The 16820-nt window shown below is 42.2% G+C and overlaps 1 protein-coding gene across 20 annotated transcripts in view; it reads left to right on the top strand.

Moving 5' to 3' along the window:
• Window positions 1-16820, top strand: part of Ehbp1 (EH domain binding protein 1) — a 305768-nt gene that overhangs the window by 77921 nt on the left and 211027 nt on the right. For all 20 annotated transcript variants that reach the window (XM_031338017.1, XM_031338018.1, XM_031338016.1 and 17 more), the window contains one exon: window positions 8288-8383. In XM_031338017.1, the coding sequence (XP_031193877.1) occupies window positions 8288-8383 (96 nt within the window). The remainder of the gene's footprint in view (window positions 1-8287; window positions 8384-16820) is intronic.

Genomic DNA, 16820 nt, shown 5'->3' on the forward strand with positions numbered 1-16820 from the left:
CCCATTTTATAGTGGGTATTGTAAATGTCTAGAGATGATTTAAAATGCAGGGGAGCCAATGCACAGGTCATATAGAAACAGTACACCATTTATATAAATCTTAAGTATCTGTGGGTTTTGTGTACAAGGACAGTCCTGGAATCCTGACCCTCAGAGGTTACTGTACTTTGGAATTTATGTCTTTTTCTTGGAACATTAGAGGTGGATAACAGTTTATGAGAACTGATATGTTAAGCTTATAACAGCATATGTGTGTGTGTATAGTGTACATTTATGGAAATGTTTTATAAATTACATATAATAGCTAAATAAGGAAATTTAAAACTGACACTCAGATAAGTCATTATACTGACTGTTAAATTAGGTAGTACATAATAAGGCACATTTGCCTTTTTAATGTAAAGCTTAATTCCCAGTTAATTGCTCATTTTCTGTTGGTACATGTATATTTTATAGCTAACTATTTAGAGAGCTCATTGCAGATTCATTTGGTTAAAATAATTAGTATGGGCAATTAACACAATACGAAGCTTTTCTACTTTCTCCAGTAATGACATTTATAACACGGACTTTGTCAAACTATAATTGATTTGTAAACATAGACATAAATAACTTTTCCGTATATATGACAGTAGCAGCTGGGCAGTTGTGATAAAACAGAAAAATATGGCATATTAATTTTTACTTGTCTAAATTTCCATTTTCTAACTAGAAATTGAAGTTTGCAGGCACGTTTAAGAATTCCAAAGAAGCCAGAGCTTTAGAATCCTTAGCAGATTTTTGCTGTTCCTATCACCTTCCATAGCCTTGAGTGGTGACTGAGCCTTTCACAACCCATCTGTGGAGAGCTACTTGAATGGAGGTTGTGTTAGCAACAGTAAAATTGTTTAATATTTGGTATATGAAACATATGGGTATATGCACTTTTAAAATTTGTAAAATACCAATTTAATGGAGTATAATTTGGAACTGCTAGTGAAACTTTTTGTTCTGCATGCTTGGTTTTTGTTTGTTTGTTTATTTTGTTTTTTGTTTTTTTGTTTTTTTTGAGACAGGGTTTCTTTGTATAGCCCTGGCTGTCCTGGGACTCATTCTGTAGACCAGGCTGGCCTCAAACTCAGAAATTCGCCTGTCTCTGCCTCCCAAGTGCTGGGATTAAAGGCATGCGCCACCACTGCCCGGCTGGCTCTCTGCATGTTTGTATATGTGTGATTTAAAATACATGGGAGCAGTTGTATCTGCACAATGCATGTGTTCACAGTGTGTGTGTTCACAATGCGTGTGTTTACAATGCACGTGGAGGCCTGAGGTCACATAGGACATTTTCCTGGATTGTACTCATCTTGTCTGTTGAGGCAGGATCTTTTGCTGATTAGGTTAGTCTAGGCCTGCTCCAGGGTTCTTTTCCCAGGTTCCCAGATTCCAGGCAGGTGCCACATGCTTTGGGAGTTTACCCAGGTGCTGGCTGGCTGAACTCTTCGGTCTACATTCCTGCATGGCATGCATGTTACCTATCTCCCTACCCCCTCAGGGAAACATTTTAATTCTGTGAACAAATATCAGTCTTTTAGGTGAGTGTGACTTGAGATAATTAGAAAAAAATCAATGCATTTTATAGAGTTATAGTACTTGTTCAAGTTTCATTTCTGTTACTGTCATAAAATATTCTGAAAAGTTTTAGTTTACAGTTCCAAATTACTGTCCACCACTGAGAGGGGATCCAGGCAGAAGTGCATGCAGCTAGCCACATCACACCCAGAGTGAAATGAATGAACGCATTCTGCCTACTTGCTTGCTAACTGCTCTCTAAGTTTCTTCACTCTTACACAGTTCAGGGCCATGCTTAGGGACTGTGCTGCCCACAGGGTCAAATGCCCCACAGACATGCCCTCAGGCTAATAACCTCATCTGCATAATTCCTTGAGACTATTCCCAGGTGATCCAAGTTGTGTCAAGTTCACATTCAATACTACCACACACTGTCCTAAATTAAGTAGGACATTTTCCCCAGACCTGCCTTTGAAAGGTACCAAAAGATGTTGATAAATGTGACTTAACATGTAAGAAAGAAAAACTGTATACAGAGATCAGTAATGAATCCTAATCCCTTAGCTATACTAGGATGTTGGCAAATGATCAAGTAAAAGATCAAGTCATCAGCTAAAGGCAGTGACTACTTCTACTTGTGTCCTTATGCAGTTACTTTCTAGGGAAATCCTTTTCTATTATCCTGCAAGAAAACTGACCAAGCTTCTTAGAGCACTGATATTTACCAAGGATGTGGTGATGTGATGTTCGTTCTCTCCCCCCACCCCAACTTATAGTTTCCTTGGCTCAGTATAATTTTATCTATCTATCTAAATATCTATCTATCTGTCTGTCTGTCTGTCTGTCTGTCTGTCTATCTATCTATCTATCTATCTATCTATCTATCTATCTATCTATCTATCTATCTACCTATCTATCCACCCACCAAATCACCAAAGTTATTATTGGATTCCTGTATTTCATTCTTTTCCTAACTTTAGAGTCTTGAATTACTACTTTGTGAGTTAGTGAGTTCCTAGAAAACAAATGCCTGGTATGTGCTAGGTTATAGACATACATCACGGCACCAGAGTTTTGTTGTTGTTGTTATTATTGTTGTTGTTGTGGATGCTGGGTATGGAACTCAGGTCATTATACTTCTGCAGTAAGAACTTTACTGAGCTGTCTTCTCCAACCCAGTTTTTTTTTAAATGTGTGTGTGTGTGTGTGTGTGTGTGTGTGTGTGTATGTGTGTGTGTTACACATATGTGTGTGCATACTTGAAGAGGTCAGAGGATGCCTTTGTATGCCTTTGTTAGGAATCTCTTCTTTGAATCAGGGCCTGGGGTATCACTAATTAGACTAGCTGGTGAGTGAGTCCCACAGATCTTCTTGTCTCTGCCTTCTCAGTCCTGGGATTACAACTGTGTACAACCATACCTGCCAGTTTTAAAGGGTTCTGGAGAAGAAATGCAGGTTCTGTGCTTTCAAGACAAGCCCTTCACCCCACTTTTCGGGTTTGCAGGTTCTGTGCTTCTAAGATAAGCCCTCCACCCCACATTCCTGGTTTACTACTTTAAATATCCTTGACTTCTTCTCCTTTAGAATTTCCTGGTCTGTGTTCACCTAGAATGATGTGAAGGAGCACTGACTGTTAGTCTCTTAGGTAGATTAACTGACATTATTAGTGTCTTAACTTGTTCTCAAGGATGTTAGGAAGCCAGAGCTTTAACTTGATCCTTCCTTTGCTGGTGCAAGACATGCTTGAGAGAAGGGGGTGGCTTCCTACATCTTGGGAATCACCATGCTTCTGCCTTTCATTTAAAGCCTTTCTTTTTGGTTGATCAGCTTGTGATTTTGTCAGATTCTAAACTGAGGGATGAAAAGAAGATCATGCTTCTGAGGGAGCCTGAGGAAATTCCTGAAGCTCTGTCTCCTCATTCTGCCCATTTATTAGGTTCTACATTTCCTAACTTTTCCGCTGCTTTTTATCTCTATCATATTTAGGATGCTGAGTCTTTAGGGATTGAAGGTATTCTTCCTAATGTGTGAATCAAGGATATGGCGGGTCATAATATGGGCTAGATGTAACCTAGGTTTCACTGGGTATGGAATCTCCCAATGGTATTGGTTCAGGAAACCATTTTCTCTTAATTGATGTTTATCTTCATGTCTGACCTTTTTTTGATGGTTCTTTTCTTTAACTTTTTATTGATACTTTGTGAATTTCGCATCATGCAATCCACATATCTCCCTGCCCTCCACTCTGGCAACCTCTCCATCAAAAGTAAATCTTGTTGTAGAAACTGTAGTGTGTGTCCCTCAGTATACTCTTTTTGTTCACACTTCTTTGCTTGCAAATATTCATTGCAAAGAGTCACTGGTGTGGTTTGGGGTCTCTGGCTTCTGCTATACTATCACTACTGGATCCCCACTAGGCCTCCTCTTGTTGGCCTGTGTCATAGAAATCCTGTGGTTTTAAGATCTGTAGGACCAGCCTTTTCATATGCTCCAACACTTTATTAATGGAGTAGGTGATGGGATGGGCCAACTCAAAGTCCTAGGTCTAGACCTTGGTGCTATGTGAGTTGTTCAATCCACTAGCTCTCCATACCCACAACACACAACACTAAGGTGATTTTTCCAGAACGGCCCCGGCTGGCTCATCTTACCCATGCCACCAAGGTGCAGCCTGGTGAGGTGCAGGGTCTGCTCTCTAGAGTGCTGCTGCAGGCAAGGGTCTGGGCCAGCTCTCCCACTCTCATAACTTGAGAGCCTGCTCTCCCGATTGCCATATGTGGGGAAGGAGAGCAGGAAGAGGAAGGGAAAGAAGGCATTGCTCCCTTGCCTACACCACCACATTGCAGACAAGTGTCAGGGCCAACTCTTTCCCACTCACATCCTTGGGGTCAGCTCATCTGCAACCAGGATAGCTCTGCTGTGCTTCCTGGGTGAGGGTGCAGTGCCACTCTACTACTCTTACGTCTTTAGTGCCATCTTTCCCATGATGCCCAGGAGAGGGGTGGGGCTAGCTCTGCCCAGCCTTCTGCAGCTCTCCTCTGGGTTAGTGTAGTGCTTTCCTAATTGTTCTTAGCTCTTTCTTCTTATGTTTGAAGCCTGTATTAGAGACGTTGGCTAAATGAGTCAACTTAAACACAGCATAGATCAACATTCCTCTGCTTAAAACCTTCCAATGGTCTCATGTCTCATGTAAAGTAAAAATAAGCATCTTTTCAGAGGCCTGAGCGGACCTTACCTGGCTGGGCCTCCACATTCTGTCGTCATTTCTTCCTCACTCTGTTCCAGTCACGTTACCTCATTATACATGTGCACACACACTCTAGCGGAGTGGTTGTCCACCCTCAGAGTGCTCTCTGCTCTTCCGTATCTGTGTATCTGGTTTCTTCATCCTTCAGGCTCCTCTCATGTGTCAGTGCTTCCACGAAGCCCTCTCTGACTTCCCTGAAGAGAACTGTGCTCCTGACCCTTGTATCCTTATCCTGTTTATTTTCCCATGGTGTGTATGCTCAACTTCAACATACTGCTTAGGTAATGGACTAATTTGTGCATCTCTCACTACGTATACCGTAAACTGCACCAAGGTAGATGGAACTGTGTAGGTGGTATCAGCTGAGTGAGCCAGTGAGTGATGGAATGAACAAGTCTCCCCGCTAGGAAGGATTCTTTTTATATCTTCTTTATTTACAGTTCAAATGATATCTCCTCTCCTGGTTACCCCTCTGAAAACAAAAACAAAAAAACAAACCCTGTTTCCTCCCCCACTCCCCCTGCTCACCAACCCACTCTCTCCTACTTCCTGGCCCTGGCATTCCCTTACACTGGGGCATAAACCTTCACAGGACCAAGGGCCTCTCTTCCCATTGATGACCAACTAGACCATCCTCTGTTACATATGCTGCTGGAGCCATGAGTCCCACCATGTGCAGTCCTTGGTTGGTGGTTTAGTCCCTGGGAGCTCTGAGGGTACTAGTTAGTTGATATTGTTGTTCGTCCTAAGGGGCTACAAACCCTTCAGCTCCTTGGGTCCTTTCTCTAGCTCCTTCATTGGGGACCCTGTGCTCAGTCCAATGGATGGCTGTGAGCCTCTACTTCTGTATTAGTTGGGTACTATCAGAGCCTCTCAGGAGACACCTATATCAGGCTCCTCTCAGCCAGCACTTACTGACATCCACAATAGTGTCTGGTTTGATGATTGAATATGGAAAGGATTCCCAGGTGGAACAATCTCTGGATTGTCCTTCTTTCAGTCTCTGCTCCCTAGTTTGTCTCTGCAACTCCTTAGGTATTTTGTTCCTCCTTCTAAGAAGAAACGAAGCATCCACTTCCTTCTTCTTGACTTTCTTGTGGTTTGTGGTTTGTATCTTGGGTATTCTGAGCTTCTGGGCTAATATCCACTTATCAGAGAGTGCATGCCATGTGTGTTCTTTTGTGATTGGGTTACCTCACTCAGGATGATATTCTCTAGATCCATCCATTTCCCTAAGAATTTCATAAATTCATTGTTTTTAATAGCTGAGTAGTACTCCATTGTGTAGATGTACCACATTTTCTGTATCCATTCCTCTGTTGAGGGACAGCTAGGTTGTTTCCAGATTCTGGCTATTATAAATAAGGCTGCTATGAACATAGTGGAGCATGTGTCCTTATTACATGTTGGAGCATCTTCTGGGTATATGCCCAGGAGTGGTATAGCTGGGTCCTCTGGTAGTACTATGTCCAATTTCCTGAGTAACTACCAGACTGACTTCCAGAGTAGTTGTACCAGCTTGCAATTCTACCAGCAATGAAGGAGTATTCCTGTTTCTCCACAACTTCACCAACATCTGCTGTCACCTGAGTTTTTTATCCTAGCCATTCTGACTGGTGTGAGATGGAATCTCAGGGTTGTTTTGATTTGCATTTCCCTAATGACTAAGGATGTTGAACATTTCTTTAGGTGCTTCTCAGCCATTCGGTATTTGTCAGTTGAGAATTCTTTGTTTAGCTCTGTACTCCATTTTTTAATAGGGTTATTTGATTCTCTGGAGTCTATCTTCTTGAGTTCTTTGTATATATTGGATATTAGCCCTCTATCAGATAGAGGATTGGTAAAGATCTTTTCCCAATCTGTTGGTTGCCGTTTTGTCCTATTAACATTGTCCTTTGCCTTACAGAAGCTTTGTAATTTTATGAGGTCCCATTTGTCAATTCTTGATCTTAGAGCATGAGCTACTGGGGAAGACTATTCTCAACAATAAAAGAACCTCTGGTGGAATCCCCATCCCAGACTTTAAGCTTTACTACAGAGCAATTGTGATAAAAACTGCATGGTATTGGTACGGTGACAGGCAGATGGATCAATGGAATAGAATTGAAGACCCAGAAATGAACCTACATACCTATGGTCACTTGATCTTTGACAAAGGAGCTAAAACCATCCAGTGGAAAAAAGATGGCATTTTCAACAAATGGTGCTGGCTCAACTGGAGGTTAGCATGTAGAAGAATGCAAATCAATCCACTCCTATCTTCTTGTACAAAGCTCAAGTCCAAGTGGATCAAGGACCTCCACATAAAATCAGATACACTGAAACTAATAGGAAAGAAAGTGGGGGAGAGTCTGGAGCACATGGGCTAGGAAGGATTCTTATCCAGGGGCAGTGAGTTTAACATAGTCTATTCTTAGTTTGTGGACCTACACATAGAAAGTACTGCTTAATTGTTAGCTTTTATTATCTTCTTCAGACATATCCACCAACAGTTATTTTTACAGCACATAAAGATGAAAACGTTTAGCCCTGTCCTGGCATGCCAGCTCCCATCAGCCCAACTTTGGTCAATAATGCACAAGAGGAAGTGGTGATGATCTTTAAAATTTGGGTGGTGAAGTTTCCAAGGAAATTTTGGTAATCAAGGTTTATAAGTAAAACACTCCTCAAATCAGAAGATTTAGAAATATGATCTGGAGTAGCTATTGTTCTCTTTCACTATTTCACCTAAATAAGAAACATTGCCATTTAGGGGAAATGAACTCAAATACAAAGTATATGGCGAGACCTCCCTCCCTCTTTCTCCCTTCTCTCTCCCCTCCTCTCTGTTCACCTCTGTCTTCCTCTTTCTGGAGCCCTTGGCACCCTGAGTTTCTGAGACCACAGACACATGGCTGTGTCCTGCTAGCTTTTTCTTTTTAAAGAGTGTGTGTTTATGGGTGTCCTGTCTGCATGTATGTCATATACCATGTGAGTCCTGGTGCCCATGGAGGTCAGAGGAAGGCGTTGGATCTGGAACTGGAATTACAGATGGTTGTGAACCATCATGTGGGTGTTGGGATTTGAACCCAGGTTGTCTGGAAGAGTAGCCTGTGCTCTTAACCACTGAGCCATCTGTTCAGACTCGAGATTTTCTTTTTAAGGAATAAATTTGCCTTAAACTTCTCAGTCACAAAAATAGTTTTTACAATATTGCTCCTAGCTGAAGTTTTCCATAACCAGAAATAGCAGGCTTTAAGAACATAAGATACCTCATTTTAGTGTCATTTCTCGTGGCATACCTGCATGTGTGTGGTGGGACATAGGTTTGCTTATAAATAGATGTACAGCTCTTACTTGTTTGAGCTTAATGCTTACATTCTTTTTTTTCATGTCTGCTTTTATTTTGGCTAGTGATTTTATTTCAGGGATACTATAGATCCTAGTTGATAGCTAAATAAGGTTGATGACTTTTGTACTCCATAATTGAAGCTTTTATTTTTATTCTGGTAGGCTCATAGCTGGCAACCTGGAATAAAAAATCCGTATCGTGGTGTTGTTGTTTGGCCTGTTCCTGAAAACATTGAAATCACTGTGACACTGTTTAAGGTAAGTTCTTTTTGTATAATCTAAGTTTATAGGGTATGGCTGTATATGCTCTTGTATACATATTTATAGTATGCATTTGTGTCTTATCTGCTCACCTGATCACATCATTTTTGAGGACGTAAGCAGTTTATACTCTGTAAAGGCATTACGGTACTTCAAGAACCAAAAGGTCCATGGACCTATCTTCTTATATCCTACTTGTAGGAACTTAAAAGTGCTTTTCCTGGGGAAAGCTGACGCTTGTAAGATGCTTTATCCTGCTCTTCATTTTGTTGACTTTGTTTGATAACAATTTACTTTAAAATCAGTATCCAGTAAATGTTGATGTTAATGTAACATGCTAAATATAATTAAAATTGATAACTTGTTAATTGCTTCTTGGCCTTTTGATCAAGATCAAGTGCAGTTGTTAGAAAATCTACTTATCCATTACACACACACACACACACACACACACACATACACACATACACTATGAGTATTACTTATAGTGTGTACATACATATTGAGACAGGGTCTCACTAGGTAGCCCTGGCTGGCCTTGTACATAGTCTTGTTGGCCTCAAACCCTGAGAAATTTGCTGAACTCTGCCTCCTAGATGCTGAGAGTAAAGGCATGTGCCACCAAGCTCCACTAGTTAAAATATTTTATTAACATTGATATTTGTAAGATTTACAGAGTAAAAGCAACATACTGTTTTAAGTGCAGATTAAAAAACAGATATCTGTACACTGTTTACCTGTCTTTTATGTGTTTTTCTTTAAATTTGTCTTTTTTTTTAAGCATCATAAAATAATCAACACATATAATAATTAAGCACCAATTTACTAACCAGCTATCTTACTCTCGAGAATAGGGCAAGTAGTGCCTATTATTAGCCTTTGGGAAAGTAGTAGAATCAAAAATAAGTGCTTGCTTAAATTCTAGCTACTCAGGAGACTGACAGATAAGGATCACAAGTTCAAGGCCTACCTAAGCCACAGAGTGAGCTCAAGGCCAGCTTGGGTAAATTATTGAGACCCTGTCTCAAAATAGAAAGTAAAGAGGTATGGTGTGGCCTGCCTAAAATCCAGTTCTTTCATGAGTTCAGTCATTTTCTGCTATTTAGTGAGGCTACCTAGGGCTAAGTGGTACCCATCTCAAAAATAGGGGTGGGGCATGGGGGAGAGAAAGAGGGGCGTGGGGGTGGAATGAGTGGCTAAGAAGCAGGAGTGAATGAGAGAGTACTGGTTTGGGTGCTCGACTCTAGGTTCTGTATTTAGGAACACACACACACACACACACTCACACACACACACACACACACACACTCACACAGTATTACTTCTCTAAATGATTCATGTTAAAGACATTATTTTTACAAAGGATTGGAAGGAAGTGGCCATTAAGTGAAAAACTGAAATTAGAGCTCAGAATGTGAAGCCCGTGTAGATATGCTTTTGATTTTGTGACCAAGTATACGAATTCTCGTGTTAGTCAGACTTCTCTTGTAGTTGTGCTGGATACCTGGGAGAAACAACTTGAAGGAGGAAATACACACACACACACGCACGTACACACACACACACACACACACGCATGCACACATGTATATATGTGTATAATATGCATATATATGTATATGTGTGTACATCTCTAGTTGGCCTCGAGGTCAATGAAATGTGCCTAACTTTACCTGCCAGGTGCTGACACACATGTGCACACACACATACACACACACTACACCCTTTCATTATGCTTGCCATATATATTTATACACACATAGCATTTTTGATGGCAGCATCATCATCATTATTTCCTTAATTTGCATAAGGAAAATAAGAGACAGTAGATGCTCTTCTGTTTATCTTCCTTCCTAGGACTGTCAGAATTGCCCTATTGCCATTCTGTTAGCTGTCCTCAGAGGCTGCTCTGAAGGCCCTCTTCCCTGTAATTCTCCTGCTGGAATGATAACCTCAGCTTGGTAGTTAAGAGCAATACTGCTGGAGTCTCTGCCTACATCGTCAATTCATTTCATGCTCAAAGCGGCCCAAGGTTCTATCAATATTTCCATTTCACTGATAAGGGAGCTAAGTCAGTGGGGAGTGGAGTGTTCCTAATACCTTGTGAGTCTCTGTTCTGTCCTCTGTACCAACCTCGATTGTGACCCCTCTGGGGCTTGCATATCAGATTGCTTCATATCAGATATTTGTATTATTTATAACAGTAGCAAAATTACAGCTATGAAGTAATTTTATAAAATAATAAAATAAATTTATGGTTGGGAGGTCCACAGCATAAAAAGCTGTATTAAAGGGTTGCAGTGTTAGGAAGGCTGAGAACCACTGGTCTATACTGTATTGTGTACTCTGCAATAATGGGTTGTGAATATTTACTACAACAGCAAGATCACTGATATGCTTGAGGAAGACTTTAAACAATCTCATCAAGTAAATTTCTTGATTTAGTCTGCTCATATTGGTAAGGCAAATGAATAGACAAGGTTGTGCAGTGTTTTGTGTTTATTTTCAATAGCACAGAACAAGGTGTTAACATGGAGATGGAGCTGGAACATGCTCATAGCTATTTCTTTGGGGCACTGATGGAATGATTCTGAGCTAAAAGTAGCTATTAAATTTGTTGCTTGGGAGATTAGGAGTTAAGTATGGTTTCGAGTTCTGATGTGGACAAATGCTCCTCACTCAACTTTCATGCCTCTGAGCAGTAAGATAAAGGGAAGATGCTCCCAACCCCTCTTTCCCTAGTTTGTGGAATCAGACATTTCTCCTCAGTCATATTATAGGGAGCCTCAAAAAAACGTTTCCAGTGTTTAAATTAGTATTTTCATCGGATTCTTTAGCTTCCCCATCATGCAGAATTCTGATAGAAAAAACAAACAAACAAACAAAAGAACCAAAATGAAACAACTGTACTCTTTCATGGTAACTTTTGAATCTTGTTTTTGAACAGCACTTAAATATTCTAGCAAAGAGTTTCCTCATACGTTTCCCTTCTATCAAATTTCACAGTTGACTTAATTTTGAAATTGTAAGTGGAAAGGGCTGTTCTGGGCCCTTTGTTGTCAGTGAGACAGTCATACAAGTAAACTCACAGAGAAATTGGTTTTGAATTATTTATTTATCTTGTAAAGATTTGTTTATTTTGTGTGTATGGGTGTTTTGTCTGTATCTCTGTATGTGCACTACATGTGTATGCTGCCTGTGGAAGGCACGATCCCTTGGAACTGGATGGTCTGAGGCACCATGGGGCTGCTGAGATTGTAATCCAGGTCCTCTGGAAGAGCTGCACTCATTGCTCTTAACTGTTGAGAAGCCACTGCAGCTCCCTAAATCTCTTAGAGATAGTATTTCGTGTATATGGGTATCTGTCTGCTTGTGTGTCTGCACTATGCACATGCCTGGTGCTGAGGAGGCCAAAAGAGGGTTTGGATCCCGTAGACCTTAAGTTATAGATGGTTGTGAGCTGTCTCATGGCTGCTGGGAATCAAACCTGGGTCCCTTGCAAGAGCAACCAGTGTTCTTAACTGCCGAACCATAAGATTGTTATCAGTGTGTTTCTGTCTGTAATTGAACCAGCAGTTGCTTGCTTTAGATCATGGGCTTGTTTTTTGGAATTTCAATTAAATTGAAGATAGATATGGCTAGTAAAAGATTTAAAAACATATTTAAGATTTTCAAAAAGCAAATGCCTTTTTATACCATTAGGACAGAGGTAAGAAAATTGATAACAGTTAGAGGTAAATAAAGAAGGCTTAATTGCAAATATTTTGTCTGGTCTATAATAAAATAATTCCATAAACAGCCACTTGAAAGTGCCTGAGAAATGAACGCTGCTGCTGCTGGCTTTCACGCTCTTTACTGGCATCCTTGGCTCCAGGGAAAGTACTCCTTAAAATAAGATTATCTTAGGTGTGCTTCGCCGTCTGTATTTTAAAATAAGATTGTCTTAGGTGTGCTTCGTCATCTGTGTTTTAAAGGTATTTTATTTTTTAAAATCCTAAATTATATTATTGTATGAAGGCACTGTTATGTGGCATATTTCATTAGTTCATTTGCCAAGTATTCCAGAGAGGCTGCTCTATGCCACACATTTCTTGAGATTCAGGGCTCAGTGGTTGAACTAAATCAACAGTGGATAAAAGTCAGTGGGTCTGGAGCTCCTGTATCACTCTAGCATTTGTACTGTGAGGGCGACAGTCTTGTATTTCAGTTTTCTGCTTGGTTAAATGGTAATAGCAGTGGTCCCTGGCTCATAAGTTGCTGGGGTGAGTAAGGCAATCTGCATTCACTCAGTGACAATCTGTGCATTCACTCAATGACATTTCTGGGTTGGTGTTGATTTGGTACTGATTATACTGCATTCCTAAAAACACAAAGATGGAAAAAAAGGTGGGAAGATGGTGGATGGTAGCATGGCTCTCCCTGACGGTGTGTTGTGTGTTATAGTCTGTGAGGAGCGCTGTCTGTGCTCTAAAGCAATCGTAAAAAGCTCTTCCAGTCTGTATGCTCATTTCTTTCCACAACCTCGTTCACGGCCAGGCCCAAGTGGAAAAAAATAGCAAGTAGAATTTTCAGCTTTCGTTTTTCTTCTCCCAGTCCTGTTCTCCCTCCCTCTGCCACTGACAGCAGTGAAACTCTGTGTTGGGTTTTTAGCTCTTACCAACATGAGTTTACTTATCCAAGCAGTTGTGTCAGTACAGCTCAACCTTGTCAGCATACCACCATGCCATCACATGCAACATGAGTACAGAGGGCAACTAAGAAGTTTGGGATTGCATTCAAGGTACTCTGGATTGAATGTAGAATCCTGTATGTTAAGCAAGTGCTCTATTGTTTAGCTGTATCTCCCTTATTCAACTTTCTATTGATTCTTTGTGAGTTTCACATCATGTACTCCAATCCTGCTTATCTCCCTGTCCCCTCACATCTACCCTCTGCACTTGCAGCATTCTCCCAAAATAAAACACACACACAAAAGCAAGACATAGAAAACATCTAATCGTGGAAGGTGTAGTATGTCAGTGTGTAGCACATCATATCCCTTTGTCCACACATCTTGGCTTGCAAATGTTCATTGCAACAAGTCATTAGTTTGGTTTGAGACTCTGGCTTCTGTGACACCATCAATATTGGATCCTCACTGGGCCTCCTCCCAGTTCTCCTGTTGTTGCCCTCTGTCATGGAGATCCTGCAGCTTTGGATCAGCAGGACTGGCCTTTTCGGGCATCCTGATTATTTGAAGATGATACAGATTTGGAGGTGGTCCATCTCAGAGCCCTGGATCTGGCCTGGGTGATAGCTAAGCTGGTCTGCACACTGGTTCTTCCTTATCTGTACCACTAGGGAGCGCTCTCTAGCACTCCTCTGGCTAGGCTGCCCAGTACTACCACAGGCAAGAGTCAGTGCCAGCTCTCCTGCTTTCATGCCCTCAGGACTGGCTTACCTGCACTCAGGCCTCCAGAGCCAGCTCCACTGTGTTGCCCAGTCAAGGTGTAGGGACAGTGCTCCTGAATGTCCCAGCTGGGGAAGGGCAGGGCTAGCTCACTGGAGGTGGCTAGGGGTGGGGGTGGGGGTGCATCATTTTTGCCCCATAGCAGCAGGGTCAGCTATCCCATACTTACACCCTCAGGGTCAGCTCACCCACACCCTTGCCAGCAGGGCCAGCTCTACTGTTACTCACTCTTCCTCTCCTGAGTGCTGGCTCCTGTAAGAGGTAAGGTCAGCTCTCCAGATTGCCGCAGCCAGTGAGGGGCAGGGCCAGTTGACTGGTCTATGGACATCCATGTGGTCCCTGGTGGCTGCCCCAACCAGGGATGTCACCATGTTGTCTAGTGGTAATATAAGCTACAGACATCAACACCAACCCCTGCTACTGGGTAGCCATGGACCCAGATAAGCCCTCATCAGCAGTTCAGGCTGGGACCTGATGCAGGTGACCACAGTGATGGGGTTTACCGCTAACAGGCTACTCCTCTCCAACCTCATGTCTCCAGTTCCATCTCCCTTCATGATGCTCAGGCTGTTCCACTTCTCTTTCGCTCCCCTACGTCCTCCACACACTAGGAAATTGTGGTGGCTTCCTCTCTAGGCTGCTACCGGCTGGTGGGTCCCTGGGTAATTTCCTCAGGTAAATGGCTGGCTATGGGCCACATGTGCCATGTGTCAGAAGACAGGTCTGTTGGTGACACATGGTCCACAGGTCTCTGTCTGTCTTCCTCTTCCCATGCTGGGCTGCATGGTGGTAGGTGTGGCTCTTTGTGTCTATGGCCCACCTGTGCCATGGGGTGGAGGGAGGTCTGTGGTCATCTTTACTTCTCACACCACCTGGCAGGGATGAACACAGGTCTCTGTCTTCTTCCACCCAAGCTACTCTGCCTGGATTTGATTAGATTGATTTTGAAGTATCCCTAGGCATACAACAGCTTTAGCCTCCAAGCCAGGCATCCAGCTGGGATGAACAGAGGATTCCCATTTGCTCTGCCTGAATGACATAAGAACAACAGGGTCTCTTTGCCCATTGCCAGGGCCTCACCTCTAGCCCTTCTTATTTGTATTTTTTATTTTAGGATAGGGTCTCATGGAGTTGCCCAGGCCAGCAGTGAACTCCTCCTGTGACCCAGGCAGCTCTGCCCTTGGGACCCTCCTGACTCAGTCTCCTGAGATGCTATGCCACTAAGCCTGACTGAGGTTTGGGATTTATCACACATAATGGCAATGTGAGTTACATCAGCCTGGCCAGAGTGTGACTCAAAATTAATGTGTGAGTACGAGATAACTGAATTGAGAGACTGTTGCAGCTAACTGAGCTGTGGCCCATAGCAGCACAAGGTTGTAATAATAATGTAGAGCCAGTCCTGGACAAGATGCTTCCCTGTGAGGGTCAGGTGGAGCATGAGACCCTGGAAGAGACACTAGAGTCCACCTCCCAGGTGGCTGTGTGTCCTTAGTGTGTTAGGACAAAGTCTGCTCTACTGAAATACCTTGGTATTGTGTAGGTCTGCGCTCCTACCCTGCCCCTCACACAGACTTGAATTTGACTACATTCAGAACAGTATAAGAAGCCCACTACTTTATTTTTCTTTTTAAAGTTATTGATTTTTTATAAATTTTTTTATCACTTTGAAATGGATTTGAAAGAATGCCAACTCCTATATTAAAATTTTACAGTTTAAAAGTTACAATATTGGCCAGGCGGTGGTGGCGCACGCCTTTAATCCCAGCACTTGGGAGGCAGAGGCAGGTGGATTTCTGAGTTCGAGACCAGCTTGGTCTACCTGAGTTCCAGGATATCCAGGGCTACACAGAGAAACCCTGTCTCAAAAAAAAAAAAAAAAAAAAAAAAAAAAAAAAAAAAAAAAAAGTTACAATATTGCTGTTTGTCTTGCCACATATCTGAGTTACTTTTTTTGTTGTGATGTCCTGATAGAAGCAACTTGAAAGGGACATTGTGAGTGGTGGTGGGGAAACCCTGGGGACACAGCTAGAAGCAGTTGGCCACTTGTATCCTCCCCTAGTCAGGAAGCCGAGGGTGATGAATGCTCTGCTCTGCTCTGTGTGTCTCCTCACACTTTGTTGCCTTTACTTGTTTTAATATTTGTAGAAATGGCACATGGTTCTGCTGAGTCTGGGTGTCTTCTCTTATGAAGCTTTCCTTGTTCATTTCTGCAAGATGGAACATACTGTTTTCTAACCTCCAGTCAGGTCTCTTATTTCATTTTCCATATACTTATTTATTAGAGAGTGTGGTATATGTCTTTAGATGCAAGAACAAGTATGCCAAGTCCATGGAATACTTGTACAATCTCTTGGATAGTACTTAGTGTTTGTCAACTAAATGCCTGCAAAAGTATGCCTCACTTAAAAAGTGACGGGCGCGGGAGCAGCAGGGTCCCTCAGCCTTAGAGTCTTTAGGTATTTTCTTAACAGAAGTGAGAGGATTATCAATAACCCATGCTGATTGGCTCATTGTCTGGATCATAGAGTCTCTTGGGATACTTTGCTCAAGTAGGACGTGTGGTTTCAAATGCCGAGTGTGCGTGTGATTGGCTCTGTGTGGACACTGAGTCGCTAGCTCACAGAGTTGCGTGTGATTGGAGCTCTGTGTGGACACTGAGTCGCTAGCTCACAGAGTTGCGTGTGATTGGCGCTCTGTGTGGACACTGAGTCGCTAGCTCACAGAGTTGCGTGTGATTGGCTCTGTGTGGACACTGAGTCGCTAGCTCACAGAGTTGGCGCTCTGTGTGGACACTGAGTCGCTAGCTCACAGAGTTGCGTGTGATTGGAGCTCTGTGTGGACACTGAGTCGCTAGCTCACAGAGTTGGCTGGTTGTGACCAGGTGTCTTTTTGCCTCATAGATGCATTTCCAGGAGAATTGTCAACAAAAGCTAACTTTATTAGTATAAAATAATGACCTAGGGAATTGCTTGGCTTTTTTTT

This window comes from Mastomys coucha, unplaced genomic scaffold (assembly GCF_008632895.1).
Source record: "Mastomys coucha isolate ucsf_1 unplaced genomic scaffold, UCSF_Mcou_1 pScaffold22, whole genome shotgun sequence".
Taxonomy (NCBI): Eukaryota; Metazoa; Chordata; class Mammalia; order Rodentia; family Muridae; genus Mastomys; species Mastomys coucha.